Raw genomic sequence first — 21661 nt, 5'->3', positions numbered from 1 at the left:
CTGGAGACTGTCCAGCAGGGAATGCCACCCTGCCAGATTTTATACTGCAAAACCCAAATTCAGTTATTTAACAAGTAACAAACAGAAATGCATATATATTTTTATATAAGAGCGTTTCACCATATATATATATAAAATCAATAAAATAGTCTAAGCAATTAAATTGTGATTTTAACAGCACCAAGCAGTAGTCAGGGTCCTGAGAAGCCCTTGTTAGAAAAGTCACTCCCAAGGCATTGCTGCCCAAGCCTCGAGATTTAGAAAAAGAGATGTGAAAAGCCACAGCTCTCATACAGTATAACCCAGCTGCCCTGGAGCCAGTGACCCTCAAAGCTGAGGTCTCCAGAAGATCACCAGCCAAAGGGCAGGGGCAGGCTGCGCCCTGCCCCAGGTGACCTTCTCCAGGCAAACCCTACCAGAGCCAGGGGCCTCGGAGGGTTGCTCGAGCTGAGGTAATCCTGCAGCAACAGCCACTTTTCCCCAAAAATGAGTCGCGATGCAACCTCCCTGCGTGCTCTGTCACCTTCCAGCTGTTGCTTGCCAGGCTCCGAGCCGGATCCGCTGCGACGGCCCCGCTCCAATTAGCCACCGGTGCTCACCCACGCCCTTCCTCCCGCCGCATAAAGGCCGGCGGAGCCACGCCGGCTGCCACCGCGCCGGCGGTTACAGCCCTCCCTGTGAGGTGGAACGAGGGTGCCCGCAGCGGTTTCCCGGCCGTTTTTCTAACGGTCGTTGCCTGACGTTTGCACTGTTCGCGGATTTTGAGGCTGCTTTCCTTTGGTGTTGATCCCTGCTGCAGCAGCTGGCTGCTCCGCAGAGCCGCTCGGGCCCGCTTGAGGCTTCCTCGGCAGCCGCCGCTGCCCGCGGGCGGTGCGGGGCCGAATCGGGCCGAGCCAGCTGCCTACGCGCCGCCGGGGGAGCGGGAGCGCGGCGTCCGAGGCACCATGCCTGCCCCCTTCTCCGGGAAGCGCCCGGGACGGCGGCTGCTGCTGCTGCTTTGCTTCAGCCTCGGCCTCTCGGGCGGGAGCCCCGCAGGTAAATGCTCCCTGCTATCGCGGTCCGGGCCACGCCGGGCGGCTGTCACGCTGCAGCCGCCCCGTCCGCCCTACGCGTCGGTGTGGGCTGGGGCGAGGAAGGGCGGGGGCACAGCCTGGCAGCTGCGGCTGAGCAAGGGTCCTCCCGACCCCGGAGCATCCCCCTGGCTCCCCAGGGGCACCGAGCGCTGGCCCGGCGAGGCGGCGGTCTCTCGGCCCCGCCTTGTTTAAACGGCGGAGGCGTCCCTTCTCCTCAGCGGCCCCGACCGTCCTCGGGGTCGGAGCTCCCCTCTCCCGGGAGGCAGCTGCCGCCCCCCGGTGCCCTTTCGTCTTTAGCTTCAAAAAAAGTGTTGGGGTTTCTCGCAAGCCTGCTGGAAAGTAGGGATCCCTCCTCTACTTGTCCTCTAACGAGCGGTTAGGTGGTCCTTCGCGTTGCCTCCCCGCGCGCGCGTGATGGTGGGCAGCAGACACGCTGGCTGCGGTGCTGAACCGCACCCACTGGTGTTCAGTCCTGCCGCCTCATGTCATCTCCCACTTTCTGCCTCTCCGACAGGAGGATTTATTAGTTCACACGTTCAGGACTTGGGGGTCGAGGCGTAGTGTTTTATTGCTACCCTATCCTTGTCGAGTAAAGCATTGTTAAATTACTACAACATCTGTATGCCTAGCAGGAATGTTCCTTGGAGGATTTCATATTGCGTTTTTAAATGTAACATTTAAAACCTGTGAAGGAAGAGTGATTTGAGCCTTCTGGGCCCTGCTCTTCCTCTGGTGCTGTTCAGCAGGCCAACCACTTCTAAGGAAATAGGACCTTATTTCTAAAACTAGTGGATTTCTGTTGTTAATCCCTGTTTTTGAATCATCACAGGCTAGTACAGAATGGTAATGGAAGGAAGTATCAGATTGCTGATGCTTGCTGTGCAAGATGTAATTGTTGGAGCATGTCTTGCCAAGGCTGAAAGTTCTGCCAATACATGTATGTGAACATTATTGCTGTGGCTTTAGTTAACCATCAGTGGTTTAGCTGTGTTTTTCAGGTGTGATTGTAAGTAGTTACATGTTTGTTCATGCTTCTGTTGGTCTTCCTAATACTGAGAGGAATAATACTGTTCCCTGTGCGATGATATCTTCTGTAAACTTGTAGTAGTGTCACATAATGTAAGCAGACAGAAAATGTGTTTTGCAGTTCTCAAAGCTTGCTTAAAATACACTTGTGCATGCACACAGAGGGAAATCTGCTCTGTAGTTCTTAAAGCCTCTTTAAAATATGTATATGTATTTATGTGTGCACACATAAATCTTGAAGTCCTTTCTAACAATTTATTTCATTGATCAAAGTTTTGTGACTGTAAATAGCCTGATAAGTATCGGGAAGGAATGTAGGTAGGAATGTGTGAGTCACATTATGGCAAGTTAGCCACATAGTATTTAGTCTAGATGACCATTACTGCTGAAAACTATACCTAATGGTGGTTGAAGCAATTCAAAATTTATGTAGAGCCATCAGTGAAATGATATCCTCTTCTGAAAAAACCCCAACCAAATCCAAACCTAAAAAATCCCAACAAAGCCCTGTTTCCAAAATTTCCACAAATCTACCATCTTCCTAAAGTGGTGGATATCATGTTTGGTTTTGAGCAGACATCAGAAATGAGCCACCTGCTTTAGTGACCTTTAACTGTACAAAGTGAAACTGTTATTTTTCAGACTTGTATTAAATGCTTTCATATTTGCATGAACTATGTAGGGAGGCTTCATACTGTGATTTCCATGGTGATTTAAATGTGAGGAAGAGTATTTTACTTTTCCATTGGTTATTAACCAAATGTTTAAAAACCTAGTCAAGCACAGGAACTATCTGCACAGGTGCAGCAAAGGGAAGTTAATACTCCATTGGACATAAGACTGCCTTCCTAGTGAAGTCCTGAAACAGTGTCCGTTGAGATGTGGGGGTTCAGCAGATTTCTTGAATCAAAATGAATGCTTGCAGTGAAAGCAACTGGGGCAGTACAAGGTGTGCAAGTACTGAGTTGCAGAAAGGTGGGTTGCATAGCCTTCTGCAGCTGGTCAGGCAGATACCACAAGAAGTCTCTTAGATGTTTGTTTTGAGAGGAGTACCTTGAGAGTTCTTATTGTTAATTTTGTCTTAGTCTTGTAACTGTTTAGTTGATTGTTTTGAAAAACTTAAACCATCACTTTTGTTCTGTATTGAGTTGAGGGTAATTTCAGGATTATAACATTGCTCTTCAGATTTTGCTGCTTCATTTAGTTGCCATTATGGATGCCTAATTTAGTTGCAGCTTGTGCTGCCAGATTCCTTCAGCAAAAGGGAATGCACCACATCTCATCTCCCAAATTCTGCCCCTAAAGATACCAAGGGGTTATACAAGTAGAGAATACACCTGATTTCTTACAGACTTTGCTTCCAGGTTGTTTTTCTGGTTTGCCCTGAGGGAATGGCTTTTATCAGGGCATTTGGAAGTCCTTCATGTGGATCCTCTGGTGCCTCAGGAGAACTCAGCCTCCAGCTTTTCCCTTTTCAAGGAGCATTAGGAGGTTCTGGTGGGTAGTTTTGGATGTTACTGAATGCTTGTGTGCTTGCAGAGAGTATAAAAGTGAATGTTAAATGAATTGACATTAAATTAATGGTGTTAAATTGAACCAAATTATATCTCAACCTTTTCCTATTCAGCCACTTTTCTGGCTGAAAAGAGTGAACAGATTTTAAAGTCTGAAATTGCTCTAGTGATGACAAGTATGGTACAGTCAGACTTTATCTCCCCAAAATTGGCTGCAGTAGGGAGCAGAGGTAAGGCAGAAAAATTCATGACCCCATACTCCCACCTGCTCCTTTCTGTGTAAAGATCAGGGCAAGAAGAACTCAGCAAGCTATCACACTATTGGTTAAATCTAATGCAAATCAATTGTGGGTTAAGGCATGCAGCGATGATTCAATAGTTTGAGAAGTTATTCCACTTGACTTGCTTACATCACTGCTTGTCTTGGCAACACTAATTGTGGAGTGCTGGGTCATCTTGATCTCTGATGCTGTTCAGCAGGTGTATATGAGAGGACAAGAGTAGTGAAATGTTATCTGTGCTATGTAGTTTTATGTATGGACCAGTAAGAGCCAAGATGTGGAAGCAGTGGTGACTAGAAATAACACTACTTGACTACTTTCATTTGCTCTGTTAATCAAGGCAGAAAGCCAAGATAGGGACCCTATTAGTATGCAAACCATGTTGCAGATTATCTGGCTTCCTTGCAGAGATAACAGAGCTGCTGTACAGTTTGGCACTGGCACCTTCTAAATTTACCATCTTTGCAGGTTTTAATTACTGTGCAGGTGATGCATCTCCTAAGCTGACACAGTCAGGTGATCCGTGACATCTTTAGAATGCCTCAAGATGCTGCAGATATAAAAATTCATGGACCTTTCTTCAACCTTAACATGAATATCAGAAGCATAATAGCTCACCCTGCTCTCAGCACCTCTGTCAAGCAAAGAATAAGACTTGGTCTTACTGCCTGGATAATAAGCCAGCAGATACTCAGACAGAGCAGATTTCTTAAGTTCCTTGCTTGGGTGAAGGGCTGTGAGGGAACACTTGGCTGTGGTACCAGTGGACTGGCATGAAAAAGTATGAAAAATGAAGAGCTTGTTAAGAACCACTAATAATTTTTAAATCGTATCCTTTGACTACCTTGTTTTAGTCTTGATCCAAACTGGTTGGTGTATGATGGGCAGATTGAGAAAGCAGATGGTGCAAGTTGGGCATGACTCTGATGTAGTCTGGAGTAACTGCTGGAGGTGCCAGTGGGAGAGTCTGTAGGTTGTCTATGCCTATAGTGCTGAAATGGGGTAGGAGTGTTAGTAGTGTTGTTCACTTATAGGAACTGGTAGGGTGCTGACTTTACCTTCTGCTGAAGGCACACAGTTCTCAACAAGTTTGAACACAGTTAAAGTATAATGTAGCTTTTCACTTTTCATCTATGCTTGCTAGTGTCTTGGATGTCTAGTAGAGCTTATTACCCCTCCCAGACTTCAGTTACAACTGCAAAATACGTGTCCTTTTCCCTGTGTAACGGCTGGCCAAATCACTTAAAAGCTACTAATGTGAGATTTGCTTTGAGTCTGAGAGAGTGCATCCTGCTGCTGTGGCAGGAGAATGTCATGGAATAGCTAAGGTGTGAAGATATAGTGTTTATTTTAAGCTAATCAGTTCCGCTGCCCAAATGTGGGAACAGAAAGGAAGGAGCAAACATGCCCATTTTTTATAAAACATCTAGGGACCTTGAATTCTTAGTGACACAGGAACATATTCAAACTAAGCAAGTCTTCTGCCTCTTCCCTCACTGTCCTTTCTCCAGTTGAGAACAGAAAGCAAAACCCTAGTCTTGCCTGGCTGTTACAAAAACTGTGTTATATGACTAGAAATAGATTTGCAGTGGTGTTAAGGAAAGTGGAAATAGTCATTATTACTTGAAGTCCATGTTTGACACAGATGCCTCTTGTTTTGCTCACCAAAGTGATAATGGAAGGAAAGGAGGTTGTTCACTGTGTTACTGAACAGGGTAGGTATGTCAGGTTGTATTGAGGTCCTTATTCTATTAGTGAATCTACTAACCTATTTTTAAAAACAATCAACTAGTGTCAGTGCTATAAGCTGTGGTGGTCTAAGCCCAGAAACAAGACAGAATTTGGGTACAGGTTTTAAAGTTTATTGGTCTGTTGGAATATTCTGAAGAATGGCTTTGCCTGACTATAGGCTAACTACAGGAAAAAAATCTGCATACAGAAATTAAACGTCAAATAAATACTGCCTCTGTTCTTTAGTCTCTTCTTATCGAAAGTAAGCTAAAGAACAAATGAAAAGTAATTCTTGCACATTTTGCCTGTATCTACTCAGAACTTGGGGAAAAATGAAGGTACAAGGCTGAGGTGAGTAGGTTCTGTTTGAATTCTTTTCATGAACTAGACACTTCTAGCTTAGCTCAACTGAGAGAGGACAAAGTTTCTTTAAATCCTTTTTTCTTTTTAGATCCAGCTGTGACAACACATGATGCCAGTCAGTCTCGGGCATCTTTCAATAAGATGCAAGCTGGACTTAATGAATCATCTCCTGGTAATTCTTTCATTTTAATATAACTAAAGCTATAATAATTTTTCATAGTTATCCTAAGTTACCATGCAGCATTTACATTTTCATACTAAATAAGTCTTTTGCAATAAGATTGTGATCCTTTAGAAGAAACAAAAGTAAATATATTATCTAGGCCTTTTAAAGCCACTGCACAAGGTTAAGTGTTGTACGCATCTCGAGGATTGGAAAAAACTATCCAACTGCCAGTTGTGTGATCTGTTGCCCTTATGCATATATGCCATAAAAGCAAGCAATGACCCTGGAGATGGGATAATTACCAAACTAGAACCATTGTGGGAGGTTCTGTTCTAGCACTTATGCCTGATAATTTTTCATGTGAGGACTCCTGATGCTCTTTTATTAGTGAGAGGTACAATAACACCATTGCATCACTGTGCCTGCTAGCTTCAGCTGTCTTTTTTTCATTTTATTCTCTGTATTCTGGACCTTAATTGTGGTTTTGATAGGGAACAGAGAATAATTTCCAGGCAGGAGAAGAAACTGATAATTGTTCATTTCCACCTCTCCTTTCTCTATAAAGATCAGAGCAGCAGGAATTCAGCAGTGTAGCAAAGCTCATGTAGATTAATGCAAATCAAACATGGACTAAGTTAATACATGAACTCAAGTTCTGACAAGTTTTCCAGCTACAGTTTTGTCGTTAGACATGATAATGCTATTTATCTGGTATTCATCTTTAGAGCTTTTTAGCACAATGAGTGTGAACTAGGAGTAAAATAGCTAATAGATTCAATAACTATCTCCATACATAAATATGCATACACATGAGGTAAAATACAGAAAGCATTTTGTATAATATGAACTCATCTGACTATTTTCATTTGATATGTGAATCGAGGAAGAAAGTCAGTATGAGGATCCTATTAGCATGCAAGACATTTTAAAGGTTGTCTGTTTTTTTGTGGATGGGTAACTACTACCACATGAACTGGCACTGGTGCCTTCTGAATCTATCATGAGGGATTTCAGGTAACAAACCAGGTGATGTGTGTACTAGACTGACAAACTCAGGTGATTCATGACAGCCTTGGCATGCTGTCAAGGTGTTTGCACACACAGAAGAAGGTGCCCCAGAATGCTTCCAGCCTTCATGTGTTATTTCAGGGGCAAGTACTTGCACTAGTTTGTTTCTTCATTTGGCAGAGATCAAGGCTTACTTGTGCTGTTATGTAGAGGAATAGGATTTACTGTGTAGTGCCCGAAGACAGCTTTATAATTTTTTTGCTTAGAAAGCCATTTTGGACTAGTAGCTGAGATTGACAACAGTGCACTGTCAACAACCACACCACCAAATGAACTAGTCTGAAGCTCTGTTCTTCTGCATTGTCCATCTTAATGTACAGGTTTATTGTTACTTAAACTGATTGAAGTGTGAGGGAAGGTATTAAAGTGCAGATAGAACAAGCCAGGCAAAAGGCTGACTGCCTGTGGCATAGCATTCCTTGTGTTGTGAGCTGACATGTTGATAAAGAAACACTGCTTTACAAAATGGTCCAGGAATGTGGAAGGTACGTGGTACCTCTTGTTATGCTTGCTTAGAAGCCTTTAGATGCAAACCACTAGCAGGGATTTCCTTCAGCACAGCCAGATTCTCTCAGCTGTTGCCAAGAGGCTCAAGAACCTCACCCCAAAGTTCAGTATTTTATGCAGGAAAAGAGAAGGAATTGTTCTGAGAATATCTAGGCTTTCAGAAATACTATTTTTACTGCACAGTGATCAACTCTGCCACCCAGTGCTTTTCTCAGTGAGAAGACTGAAGCTGTAGCCCAATTTTCGCTATTTTCCCAATTGTGAGTGGGAATTTTTTTAATCCATGGATGTGAGACATAATGAAGTCCCTTGTACAAAATCTAGAATGCTCTATGATTAAGTAGATTCAATCAGTAATTACTGTTTATATATTCCTGAAATGCATTATAAAATAACTGACAAAATTACTTTGCAAGCATGTGAAACATGTGGCTGAAAACATTTAGTGTTTTATCTACCATGGGGCAGGGGAATCTGTTTATTTTCTTCCATCACTAAATTGAAAGAAAATAAAATTTTTTATAACAGGTTTTTTTCCCACCTTTCAGAGCCCATGATGACTACACAAACTGTCAACTGGCAAACTCAGGGGAGACCTTTGAATCATTTGGCTCTTGGACATAATATAACTACATTTGGTAAAAGCAATCACATGTTGTCTTCTACTTAAATTATTACATTTTGGTTACCCTAAGGTTCTACCTTGATATTTTTAATGGAGTTGTTATGGAGGATTTATTTTAGCTGATAATTACCAAGACAGTTTGATGTTTAAAGCTCTATAGAAAGTAACTGCAGAGACTGAAAAAATGAAAATTGCTCTAACTGTATTGAATTGACCTTTGCTTTAAGCATAACCTAATGTCTCCTCCCAGTGTGCTTCAGTTTATTAGGTACTTGTATGCAGATAGTACAATACTAATGAAACAATTATGTGGGTAGAAGAAAGGTGATGCTTCCTTAGCTGAGCTACATCTGTTGTTAAAGCTGTAGCTTATTAATTTGCTTTCTTGCTCTGTTCTTGAAATGCAGAGAGCATGGAACAAGCATAGTGGTGGGAACAGACTGTTTACGCTTACAGTTGCTTGCCTTATAGCTGTATCAAGCTTTGCAGAGTTTTTTAAAGGTAGCGTCTGAATAGTAAGCTATCTGTAGCCCTGCAGAAAAAGGACTTTGCTGGCCATATTAAACTTTCTAAATGTATTTTTCCCTCACAGAAAGAAAGGATTATATTTTAGTCAGGCAGATGGTGGTCAATATTGATATTCTTTGTGTGTGGAAGGAAATGTTCCAGTGGAGCACAGGGTGTTCTTCCCTCTGCATTCATTACAGCTGCATCTCTATTAGGTAGTCTACCTCTGGCTTCCTGGCTGTGTTGTTAAATTGTAGTGGCTTTGGGAATGGCAGTGTTCTGTCCTTCTGCTTCTTTTTTATTTTTTAAAGCATATTACTTTTTCAAGCTCTAGTTAAACATTGATGTAGTCCTATACAGTTCTAGGACACGCCTTTATGCTTTAGGAAAAGCCACATGTATAGGTGACTCTTTGAATCAGGCTGTGAAATAGATAGTTATGAGCTCTTTACTGTATTGACATTCACAATTACAACATTATATTAAAGCTAGAAACAATCTTCTAAAATGGCGTAATTGCTATACTACTGGCCACACAGCAGTGCTGCTTTAAGATTCTGGCTATTAACACAAGGTATATGAAAGGATCTCAATAGTATTCAGCATTTGGCAAGGTTCTTCCCCCCCCCAAGATTACTATAAGAAACGGTTGAAATACCATATTGACACTCTGCTGTATGATTACCTTTACAGGATCCTAACATATCACTTTGCTTCCCCAACAACATTGTTAGGTCCAGATCTTGCCACACAAGAGTTCCGGCAGGCAGCCAAAGAGAATGTGTCTAATGTCACTTTTGTGGAGTATGAGGTACTCCTGCCTGGTGAGTGTGTTACTTCTACAACTCATACAAATCATAGCATTCAATATAACATAACTGGAAGAGAAAGTATCTAGGGTGGCAACTTCTTGATAAAGTTAAGATGCTCAGTGAGCAGTAATGAGCTCAGTAAAAGATAAATAAGCTTGTTGCACTATTCAGTTTTGTGTTCTAATAATTATTTTACAGTGGAGAATGAGATTCTTATATTTTTATGAAAACCAGGAGTAAAAAACCCTCATAGCTATCTGTTCCCCCAAATCAGTTCAGATGACAATTTCTTTGCAGTAGTGAATCTACTTGGAGTGACCATGTAAGCTAGGGTACTCACTAACCAGCAGGTGTTGGTCAGCTTTGCAGCATTACAGTTAAAGCATGGATAAAAGGCAAGATAAGCCCCTGCCTAAAGTAGGTGTGAAGTTCCCAGTTGCCAAATAAGCACTTGTAACTGATTTCTTGGTGAGCTAGAAAAACTGACCTAAGTTAAATCTGTCTTGATTGGAGGAGACCAGTTAGAACTCCTTTGTGAAATACTGGTATGATACTTCAAGCATAATTTATGCTGTAGTTTCTTCTAACAGAGAACTTAAGTTAGTGTTGATTTCTTGTTCAGGTACATGTGCCCTCAGTACAGAGGTGCCCCAGATACCAGCCTTGCTAGTGTTTAATATTCAACAGCATAGGGTTTTCATGTTCCATTAATTTAAAGTGTGTATTTATTTTCTAAATCTCAAAAGGTATGGATTCTATTTTTTAGCTAGTGTAATTAATCTGACTGTAAAACTTCTGCTACTATGAAAAAGTAGCATTCCATTTACAAAATTACTTCGGTCATAACTCACCTTGTTGAGGTTGTTTGGCTCATTTATTGAGTGTAATGGCTCTAGAATGAGTTGCAGTAACTGATTTTGCTCTCTTGTGAAAGACCAAGGTGTTGCACCTCTAAGTTTAACTCCAGTTCAACAGATCTGTAATATTTTGGCTGGGACCTGGAGTTCTGGGTGTGCTGTTTTGCAGGCTGTAAATGTCTCTGCCAGACCCAGTAGAGTTCAAATATTCTGTAGGAGTATCTGATGTTCCACTTCGGCCAGACTTTGCTGCTTCTAAGGTATGATTTGCATTACTCAGTGAGCTGTACCTTAAAAATAGCTGTAAAATACGGCTGCACTTTTCTGACCAAGTACTGTAGGGTAGGTCTAGGACTGAAGTGAGGCCTGTAATAAATTTTCATGGAGTATTCAGATGGACTAACCATGGTTCTATCTAGAAGTTATGAAAGAAAAGGCCAATTATGAAATAAAATGTCAGCGCTGACAGGTACTAAGTCAGAGGTGTGTTTTTGTAAAAGGCTGTTTGTACGGCTTGGAGAAGATATCTGCTGTTGAAACCTGCTTTTTGGATGCTCTCATTTTATGTTCATGGAGCTTGTTAAAACCCAAAAGTGTCAGGTTTTCCTATGTATTTGAATGTTTTCACATTGTAATTCTCCTGGCTTGCCACTAGGAAGGCTAAGGTAGCCATAAATCAGTTTGAAGATGATTTGGTTTCAAGTTGAGTAGTTGTAGTATGAAAGGCCAGATCTAACAATGTTAGCAACAGGACATTACCTATAATCTTATGTCATAAAAATCTGCAACTGGCTAAAACCTGATATTTACAAGTCTAACTTTTTTGATATTAGTAATATAACTTTCTATGTATTTACTAGTATTTTTAATCCAATAAATCCTGCTTTTTTTAATACCACATGTGAAGTCAAAAAGGAAGTTTAGACTGAGAGCAGGCATTGTTCCCCTTGGTGAGAGCTAAGTACCTAAATTTTGGTTGGGGTTAAACTATGTAGAAGCATAAGACTATCTTGCTTTCAGTTAAATTAATATATTAAATATATTATATTAATATTTCTATATTAGAGCCCTCTAGGAAGTTTACCTACAGAATGGAGTGACTGTGCTATTTTTGTAATGGATGTAACTCAGTTATGGCTTAAGGAAATTACTATTAAACACTGATCTTGCAGGGGTTTTTACCCTGGAAAGTATAACAGCTATAACAGCACACTGTATCCACTTGTAATCTAGCATATGTAAATAAAACATAATCTTTGAAACTCTTCCCCCAGAATGAAGAAATATATTTTCCATACAAATTTTTTTAAACTTTTTAGGTGTTTCTGGTACTTCCATGGAGACAAATATCACTTTGGACAGTGCAACTAGAATTGAACTTTCATGCAGATTGGACAATAAGTATTCTGATTTGAAAAGTCCTCAGGTGACTTGGAAGAAGGGAAATGAAACAATTGGACACATCAATAAAACTGAGAACAGCTGGAGCATCCAGTAAGTAGCATTCTTTACAGTTTGACTTGCAGGTTCTAAGCAGTTATCACATGCATATACACTGCCCAATACTAGTTGTATATATTAGAAAAGAGACAAATGTGGTGATTAATATATGCCCATAATCAACATATTACAGCTGCAGGAAAGGAAAAAGGTTGTAGTTACCTTGAGTTTGGAGGAAGAGCTCTTCTTCCTCTAGTGCCGGAAAAACAAGTTTTCTTCAAGACAAGAATATAGAATAAGGGCACACTTTTAAGATCCAGTAATTCTGTTCATTAAGTGAAGTAGTAATGTCAGTTTGAGATTGCTAAAATACCTCCATTTCTTTTTCCACTGCCCTCTTTTCCACATCAGTGCTGCTTTGCAGAAGAGTGAAAGGCATCAATGGCCAATTTTTTCCTTCATAGTTAGCAAGAGAAGAAATTAGCTTTACAGTAAGGATGTTTTGGATTTTTTTAAAAGGTTTTCTTAATTCTTGCAAACCTCTACAGAGACTCAAATGTAGAAAATTTTCATTTGATACAACTTACTGTTGGACTTAAAATTAGCCCATTTACAGATTTTTAATCCAGGCGGTCTCCAGTTGATTTTTGTATTACTTTGTTTTCTTAACATCAGTAATATTTGTAGAAAATTTCTATGATAGAAAACATGATGAGAATGTATTGTCACTTTTCCGCTCCATATACACACATACAACCATACCAATCTTTTTCGAAGTGCCTGTGAAATGTATAGTTTGCCAGCAGAGAAGATTCTGGACTTCATTAGATGACAGGTCTTTAAAACTGTTCTGTGTTGGAGCTAAGCCATTGACTGGCTTTAGAAAGAACAGACCATTTAAATTTCTTCTGAAGTGCTACATAGTGTAGGCTATATAGTTCACATAGTGAACCCATGTCTAGTTCAGTAACCTGTAGATCATACTGCTTAAAGATGTTTGGCCTTCTGTGATCAACAAGAGTGAAAATGATATTTATGTTTCCAGATGTACTTGTGCTCTTCTGTTTTCTTAAAAATGTCATGTTTATTCATTGCACTAAACCTTAATGCTCATGTTTCAGTGACATATGTTCTCTGCTCCACTACTCTCTGCTGGTTTAGAATGTTAATTAGCAGTCACTGATAGTTGTAGGATGAAAGAAAATACAAGCAAAAAAGCAAATTGGTGAAACTTTTTTTTGAAGATTGACGATCTTGGATAACAGTGAACTGGGAAGTTACAGTTGTACTCTGAAAGGTGAAGAAGAAATCAGCGCCGTGTTTCATTTACAAGGCAAGTCATTTTAAATTTTGCTTCACTTGACCATTGAAATCCTATAGTAATATGGTTTCTGCATAGTATGGGAATTGCAACTTAAGTAGTGACTAATATGGTCAAGCTAAGTGAGAATCACTGTCAAAGGCATTTCTGTAGCATGGAGGGAAGAATAATTTTGAAGCAAAAACTAAAAGACTTTTTAACAAAATTTGCTAATAAACAAAAGAGCATATAAGCCTAATTTTTTCCTAAATGAGTAACTGATGTCCCCTTCCCTCTCCATCCCTACAGCAGGAGTGAATACTCATCACTTTCTGAGGGGTGGGAGGAAAGGATGGTGTCTCAGATAAATTCTTCAAGAAGCGGAGCAAATGACTTGAAAGATCAGCCTGAGATTGGGTGTTACATGTAGAGCAATGGTTGGCAGAATGAAGGCAGGTTTTTGAACAAATTCAGTTGTATTTCTAAAACACCAAGTTATTGCTTTACTTTCATTCTATATAATACAAGAACAGTTCTTATATTAAGTTATTGTGCTTCATTGGGCACTGTGAGTGTCCTTCTGTTTTGTATTCACTTCTCCAGTAATATTGCCCTTGACAGTAGCAGGTGAAATCCAGTTGAATGGAAGACGTGGAAATGAAAGAAATACAAGCTGCTGAGAACTTTAATCTCTAATGAGAGCTGTTCCCATCTCTATTCTCACAATCCAAATTTTGCAAAGAGCAAAGCAAGCATTTGATGTCTGAAAGCTCCACAGACTGTGATATGTGAGGGATGCTCCCTGAAAACAGGCTCCTAAAAACCTTAACTCTTCAAATAACTACCCTAACCTCAGCTGAACTAACCAGCAGGGCTTTAATTCTCAGTGCTGCAAGCTGGCTTTCTTCAGCAGAGTATGTGGTCATACAACTTGAGGAAAGTTTCTCATGTATGTTTAAGACTTGAATAATAATGTTGATACCTACTTTCAAACCTTCAGATGGAGACCAGCTTGCAATACTGAAAAAAGACAAAATTGTAGTTTACTCAGACTTCTTAATATCTAAAAATGATTACATATTTTTCTTGTCAATGTATGGTTAAGGTTTAGTTGAATGGCTACCTAAGTCTTTTTAGATCAAAAAATGTCAAAGGAGACCTTATTCTTTTGAAAGTATACAATAACTATTTCAGTAAGGGCAAGAATGACTCAATAGGGAAGTCATCTTTTCCGGAACAGTGCTTAGGGCTGCTTGATTTATTACAGGAAGATGGGAGAATAGCTTCACAATGGTTGAATGCTGCCACTTCTGATGCCATAAAAAGTACTGGCTTGACACTTTTCAAGATTAATGCAAGAGTGAAAGAAACGGGAGAGAGAAGTCCTTGAATCTTCCAGTCAATAATGCAGAGAGAACAATTCTCAAAGTGAAAGATGAGTAATGTGTTGGTATAGACTCAGTGTCATCACTGCTGTAACTAACTGCAATAGCTTTTCCACTAGGCACTTAGGCATTATTGGATGTGATGCCTCCTCCCTTTCCCCACCATCCTGGCTTGGCATAACCCTGCAGATTTTTGAGGAGCTGAGCTTTCACCTATGTCTGCAGTAAACCGTAACACTTTGAGATGCTTATAGGAAGTTCAAATTATTAAGCATGGAGACCATTCATGGGTATCTTAAATGCTGTGAAGTGTTGTAATAGCTGTATTAAAGGGTAGAATAGATTAATTTGTGTTTGCCCTTTGAGAGATGCTTAAGCAGCTGTCCAGGTACATGCACTATGAAACAACTCTGGTCTTAAACCGGTGTGGAAATCTGACTGGCATAAATGCTAGTACAATTGCCTGTTTGTCCATATCTTCAACAGTTTTTCCTGTGCAGCAGCAGTGTTTTGTCACCAAGTTCTGGGTGATCTTTTCGCAAAAATACCTGAGACAAAGCATATTATTTCCTTGCATGCATTCAACCACTGTTAGAGCCAGATCCCAAGACTCACAATGAGTATTCATGTTGTTAATCATGGCTAATGTGGTAAAGGTATTGCTGGTATGCCTATAGCTGTACTTCGCCACTGAACAGCATGGCTACATCTTTTTGACTACCCCATTAGCCTGTTGTAATGCTTACAAGACTTTTTATTTGTTTTCACATATTCTATTCTTTTTTCCCAACCTGCTTTTATTTTTTCTCTTGTATACATTGCAAAAGGAATAGCAGCACTTATTACTAAAGCTGTCCCTTTTACTGACAGCAGCGAAGGTACTCTGCCACTATTCTTTAGAAGGACAGTATTTAGTGATTAGAACAAGTACGTATGGAGTGAGAAGACTTCACTAAGTAATGAGGTGGGATTGATGTACGGTACAGCAAATTCTGAGGTTGTAAGCAGTGTTCTTAACAAATAGATTCATATGTATTTCTAAAATAGGAATATTTTAAGTTTGAATACTTACAAGAAGTGAACTTTTTGGGACAATTTGTGCTCAGCCAGTCAACAAGGGGAGAGAGAAGGAACAGTCTTAGTTTATACCAAATAGTTCAATCATAACTGCTGAAAGCAAGTTCTTGGCCTGCTTGATCTTGTGTGACCCATATAATTTAAAAGATGTACTGGATCTGTACTTAGAAGATAGAGCAATGAAACTTGAAGTAAATTTAAAGTAAGTGGATCTGAAGAATACATGCTGGTAAACATCCTAATAGAGAGAAAGAAGAGGAAGGGGAAATACATACTCTATCACAATACATTTGCTCAGCTGAAACTAGATCTGTGGGATGCCTTAATATATTCAATAGACTTTTTTGAGCTTTTGCTCTTGGAAAGCTGTGGGGCATCTGCAGTTATAATGGCTGGGACTAGTAACTCTAAATTTATAATCTTATGTCTTGTTTCTTGTGGCCATGTTCTGTCCTTAGTGAGATTGGACCAAAAGTCCTCTTTACTGGCATGCACCCACAAGTCATTACTTCAGCTTAGGAAATGTTTGTAACTACAAAACTCCCTCAATCTGCAGGTTTGTCTTAAAGACAAAAAAGTTCTCTGCATGCACAACTTGCCAGATACAAATATGTGGTAGCATTATGGCTGGAAAAGACAGAATTCTTTGCAGATTGAGTGAAATTGCAGGAAAATTAGTACATCTGTTTCTAGTGTACTAGAACTGATGTGTGAACAGCTCATAGCTGTCAAGGAAGGGAAAGAGGAAATGGGCAAGGGTAGAAATCACAGTCTGATTATACTTGGTTTTCAGTATTAACTGGTAACTTTAAAGATCATACAGCAACTGAGAGCAGGATTTGTAGTCTTCTGCACAAATCCTGTATATGAAATATCAGCCTGAAATGACTTTTCATTTAGTTCATGTCATGAATGATAGAATCATCTGTGGCTATGGGAAGAGGATATTAATGGACTACTATAAATACATATCTAAATATATTTTATCTTTTTGTAATACTGTAATTAAAACATGTAGGCCTCACTTGATGAACTTTTCCCTACTTGTTCTTAGTACCGAAAATTGAAGGAAAAGAAAAACCCATAATCAGTTATGAAGGAGATACAGCTGTGATGATTTGTAAAAGTTTTGGCTATACTCCCGTTGCTTGGACTTGGTATATGACCAATGGAAGTGAACAGGTAAGGTTTCTATCTGTCAGCCAAGCAAAACAATGTGGGGAAAAAGTACAGACACTTTGTAGAGTGACTTTTCACTGTAGGCTCTACAAATTTCCATTTAAATTAATGTAAATCTCTGCACATATTTAGAAGTACTCATTATTACAGGGATGTAGTTTTTGTTCTGGGTTGCATGACGTTTCTTTCCCAAAAAGTCCTTGCCAGGCTCTTATAGCGCAGATAAGAGTAAAACAAATCATTTGAGTCTTGAGATACTTGTCTTTACTATATTAATGGTAGTTATATTGCTCAAATCTTACTACTTGATGCCAAAAAATTCTTATGATAGCGGGACACTCTTTTAAAGACATGTAAGATATTGGAGGCTTGAGGGAGAATTAGGAGCATATCCCTTCCATTCGTGTTCATCCAGGTATATGTACTTCTGTATTTCCCAGTCTGTATGACCTCTTTGGGGCACTGGTCCTGAAGGAGGTTATCCTGTGGTGGAGACTTGGTTCTGAAGGAGCTGAAGTCTCTTCTGAGTTCAGCGCCTGCCTTAAAGGCTGTAAGGAAAAATCTTGCTCAGCAGTTTTCCTCCTTCACATAACCACCTTTCAGGGTCCCCCTTCGCCTTGGAAGTATAGCCACTGTGTTCTAGCCTGTTTCCTGGGGGAAGAATGGTCAACTGAGAGGAAGTAAGTAGATGTCTCATCTGTACTGATGGAGAATAGTGTTGACTTGTAAGACTATTGGCATATTTCCCAGTGAAGCAGCATTCCCAGCTCAACTTCCTTAAAAGTGTATGCTTTGTGCTGTGTTGAAACCTAGATGTTAGAACCTGACACCTGAGGCTACCTTTTGTTAGTGGACAGTCAGAGTCAAGAGTACCTTTCCTCTGCTCTTTAAGTAGACTAAGAATGGGTCAAACAGCTTGCTAACTGAAAGTGCGTATTTTCCTCCATTGAATGTAAAGGAAACCAGGGTGGCCAGCTAAGATAAATCCTTCACTTGGATGTGGACTAAACATGCTTAACAAATACCACTTGTTCTTAATTCATTTTACATCTTTCCATGTCAAACTATCTGTTGATAATATAAATAATTTGATTAAACACGTTCTCATTGCATTAATAAGACTTGTAATATATTCTTTACTTTCAGATTGCCATTAATGACTCTTTGCTGGCAGACAAGTATGTAATTAATAGAATATCTGCCAATGTAACCCATCTGAAGATACTGAAGCTTGCCAAGGAAGATGATGGTGTATATTGGTGTGAGGCTGCTTTTGAACTCGGGAAAAGTAAAGGAAAGCTGAAGCTTAAAGTTTTATCCTTCATGGTGCCTCTCAAACCCTTTCTAGCTATTGTGGCTGAAGTTGTTATTTTAGTAACTATTGTTTTGCTTTATGAGATGTATTCAAAAAAGAAAGAGAAGTGTGCAGGTAAGTCTTTTTTCAGTCTTTTCTAGCTTTCCATTTAAATTCTAGCCAAAGGTAGAAAGGTATGACCCATAGCACTTCATATATGAAGTTCAGTGTAATTTTCACATCCGTATTTTTTCTGATAAAATGCTTTCTTCTAGAACAGTACATTATTTTAGATTTTTAAATTCCTTCCATGAGCCTACAATTCAGGTATGAAGTGCTTTTAATAAGAAATACTTTCTCATAAAGGGTTTGATTTAGTCCATATTTTTTTCCTTATAAGACAAAGGAATTTGGAGGCTATACTCTTTTGGTAATGCTTAGGAATGGAAGCAAATATTAGTGGTCTTGATAGGAAAAATTCTGTCAAGAAATTGAGCAAGAAGGAAAAATGCATTAAAACAGAATGCACTAATGTTGGTTGCTGAACCTAAGGCACACATAGGTGAGCTGAATTAGATGTGTAAGATGAAACAGAAGTGACATATAATCTACACATGTGTCTATGTATTACACATATGGTAAAATACAATATGCATAAATGTATTTTTCCGTATACATATGTTATATCATATATAACATGTATTAAAATCTGATTAATAAACCTTGATCAAAGGTTTTTTACAAATTTGCAGGTAATTCCTTTCAATAGAGGAGCAAGATAATTTGAATGACAAATTTAAGAATCATAGAATCATAAAATAGTTTGGGTTGGAAGGGGCCTTTAAAGGTCATCTAGTCCAACCGCCCTGCAATGAGCAAAGGAAACTAATAAAATGAAAAAATAAGACTTTTTTGCTTACATATGGAGTAAATAATATAATTAAACAGAACTCTTCTATTGTTTGTTAAACTGAGACCTTAATATGATCCTTTTTGTTATGCAGAAGATGAAAAAGAATTTGACCAAATTGAGCAACTGTAAGTAAAGAATTTGTACACTATAGTTAAAGATTTTTTTCTTTTGCATACTAGCATGTTGTATAAAATCATACTTGGTTGTTGACCTGTTTGGTAAGAGTTAATGAAGAATGTGAAAGTACAGTTTGTTCCTTTGCTTAAGACTTCCTAATTCCAGAGTGTGCAGAATGCTGTTTTCTACCTGGAACTTCATTTTGATGTTTGGAAGATATTTTACTTTTTTGAGCAGTGCGTGTCCTCATTATAAACTCATTCCAAAAAGCTATAATAAACTATGAGGAAAATCACTTTCAGGTGGAAATTTTACAGGAGAGGCTTTGAAATGTTTATTATATGTATTTTTTGTCTGTATTAACAAACATTTCTCACTTGCATGTGGTCAAAGCCCTGACTGTCCTAGGTAAGCCTGTAGTTGCTGGGGTGTTGGGAGCTGGCATTGTTGGCTGTTTTGGTGGTAACCCCAACCTCTGGGGTTGGCGGGGGGGGCCTTTCACAGTGCTGGTGGCTTGGGCTCCCTGGGCACAGGAATGGCTGCACTACTGGAGCCAAAGGAGCAGGTGGAGACAATTCTGTGGCTGTTCTGCTGCTTGAGGGTTGGTGCTCCCATGCTGGCTCCCCCTCCTTAGGATGATGCATTTCTAAAGGCTTGCTTGCTAAAATAAGCTATACTTCTCTTGCTCTGCCCATCGCTTGAAGCCCAGTTACTTCATTTGGCTTATTAACTTTCCTTTTGTTTTAAGATGCAGCCTGGAAGTTTTTCCTTTTAGATGTGTCCAGTCTATGCCAGTTTTCTTTCCTCTCAGTCTCTTCTCTGATCTTTATCTCCCTTTTCTGTCCCTCTGAGTAGCACTGTCTTTCCCTTTTTGGATTTCTTGCTGCAGTGACCTTCTTTGTTTCCCTGTGTTCTATTCCCTTTCCTACTCCTTTTTCCAGTGCTAGCTGAAAATATATTTTAGTGGATTTCCCCTTTAAGCAGCTTTAAAGCTGCAATTCAATTATACTATGATGTGGGGATATGTCTTGGGAATATAGTATGCTATTATACTGCTGAGTGTTTGGGGATATGTCTTGGGTGGAAAATTGAATAATTGCCCTTGTTGCACAGCCCTGCTTCTTGTAATTCAGTTTCAGCATGTTTATAATAGTATTGTAATGCAGTGTAGTGCGCTACAATAATGTTTTCATGCTTGATGGGATGTGGTGTTGATAATCTGCTTGATTTTGGGATTCTATCTTAGATAATAGATTTTCCTCACATGTGTTCAAACAATGTACTTATTTCCTGATTTTAATAACTGAAAGTTATTTCAAATACTGGCTGTTTACAAGACTTGTGTACCAGAGAGACTGTCTCCAAAGGAACTTTTCTGGTCTGTTATGTCAAGTACATTCTAATATACAGCTGAACTTGGTTGATGGGGCTATAATTAAAATGTCACATCCAACAGTGCATTAGGTGGGAGGCTAATGATTCAGAAACAGAATTTTTTTAAGAGAATTGTTAATTCAAGTCCTGATTGACAAACACCATATACCTAGTTGTAGGTACTCCAGAAGGAGCAATCATATGACTATTTCAGCCCATGTTCTGAGGATGTTGAGCTGTATATTGCTTGTATGTTATTTGAGCGTTCACTTTATATACAAATTCTATATACTGAATGAAATGATAGTACAGCAATAATTTCTGGGAAGACTATCACTGCTATAACTTCTGCCCAGAACTTTGTGGAATTTTTGAGGGAGACTGAATTGAGCCTTTACTACTTGGCTGAAAGACTTTGAGTCAGTGTTTTGGTTGCTTAAATTTTGTTTAATCTTTTTTCTTAACTTCACATGCTAAAAAAAGGGGAAAAAATCAAATATGTTTTAGATATACTCTGTGACTGGCTTGTGGGACTGGAATGACTGCTCATCCTATTATTAAAAGTTAAATTTTGGGGTTTAACCTCTCTTTCTTATAGTAAATCAGAAGAAAACAATGGTCTGGAAAACAGCAGTGCTAGGCACAGAAAAATTTAATCTGGTTCCTAAAAAGGTAAGAGATGAAACAGATCAGAGTTTACTTCTCTCTTGAGTAGCCTAATACAAGGACAAAAATCCACTGTGCCAACCCAATCTGTTTTTTTGATGTGGGAACAAGATAGTAATAGAACCATTGTTTAGATAATATGTAGTCATTCATGATGTAATATCAGCAAGAAAGTTAGTCCAAAACCTTTTAGTTCAGTGCTGTCATCATTGTTAACAGTTTTGTTCAACCATGCAGTCCTTGAAATAGGACCTGGATTAACCTGCTTTATCACTTGGTTGCTGATCATGAAACACTTGTGAATGCCAGGGTAGGTGCTGAGATGCATAAGAATTGTTGATGTACCCAAAAGCTCGCTCTTTCAGGCTGTATTTTGGTTGTCGAGT

At 39.4% G+C, this 21661-nt stretch overlaps 1 protein-coding gene across 1 annotated transcript; it reads left to right on the top strand.

Moving 5' to 3' along the window:
- Nucleotides 1–944: 944 nt before the first annotated feature.
- Nucleotides 945–21265, top strand: EMB (embigin; the record flags this gene model as incomplete). The annotated part of the gene is made up of 10 exons (XM_082013390.1): nt 945–1035; nt 6077–6160; nt 8278–8367; nt 9596–9685; nt 11850–12024; nt 13215–13303; nt 16787–16914; nt 18058–18340; nt 19210–19243; nt 21208–21265. 10 exons carry the CDS (start codon nt 945–947, stop codon nt 21263–21265), a joined length of 1122 nt encoding a protein of 373 aa, XP_081869516.1.
- Nucleotides 21266–21661: the final 396 nt, after the last annotated feature.

This window comes from Phaethon aethereus, assembly GCF_964289735.1.
Source record: "Phaethon aethereus genome assembly, chromosome: Z".
Taxonomy (NCBI): Eukaryota; Metazoa; Chordata; class Aves; order Phaethontiformes; family Phaethontidae; genus Phaethon; species Phaethon aethereus.
This window is presented reverse-complemented; position numbering and strand designations above follow the sequence as displayed.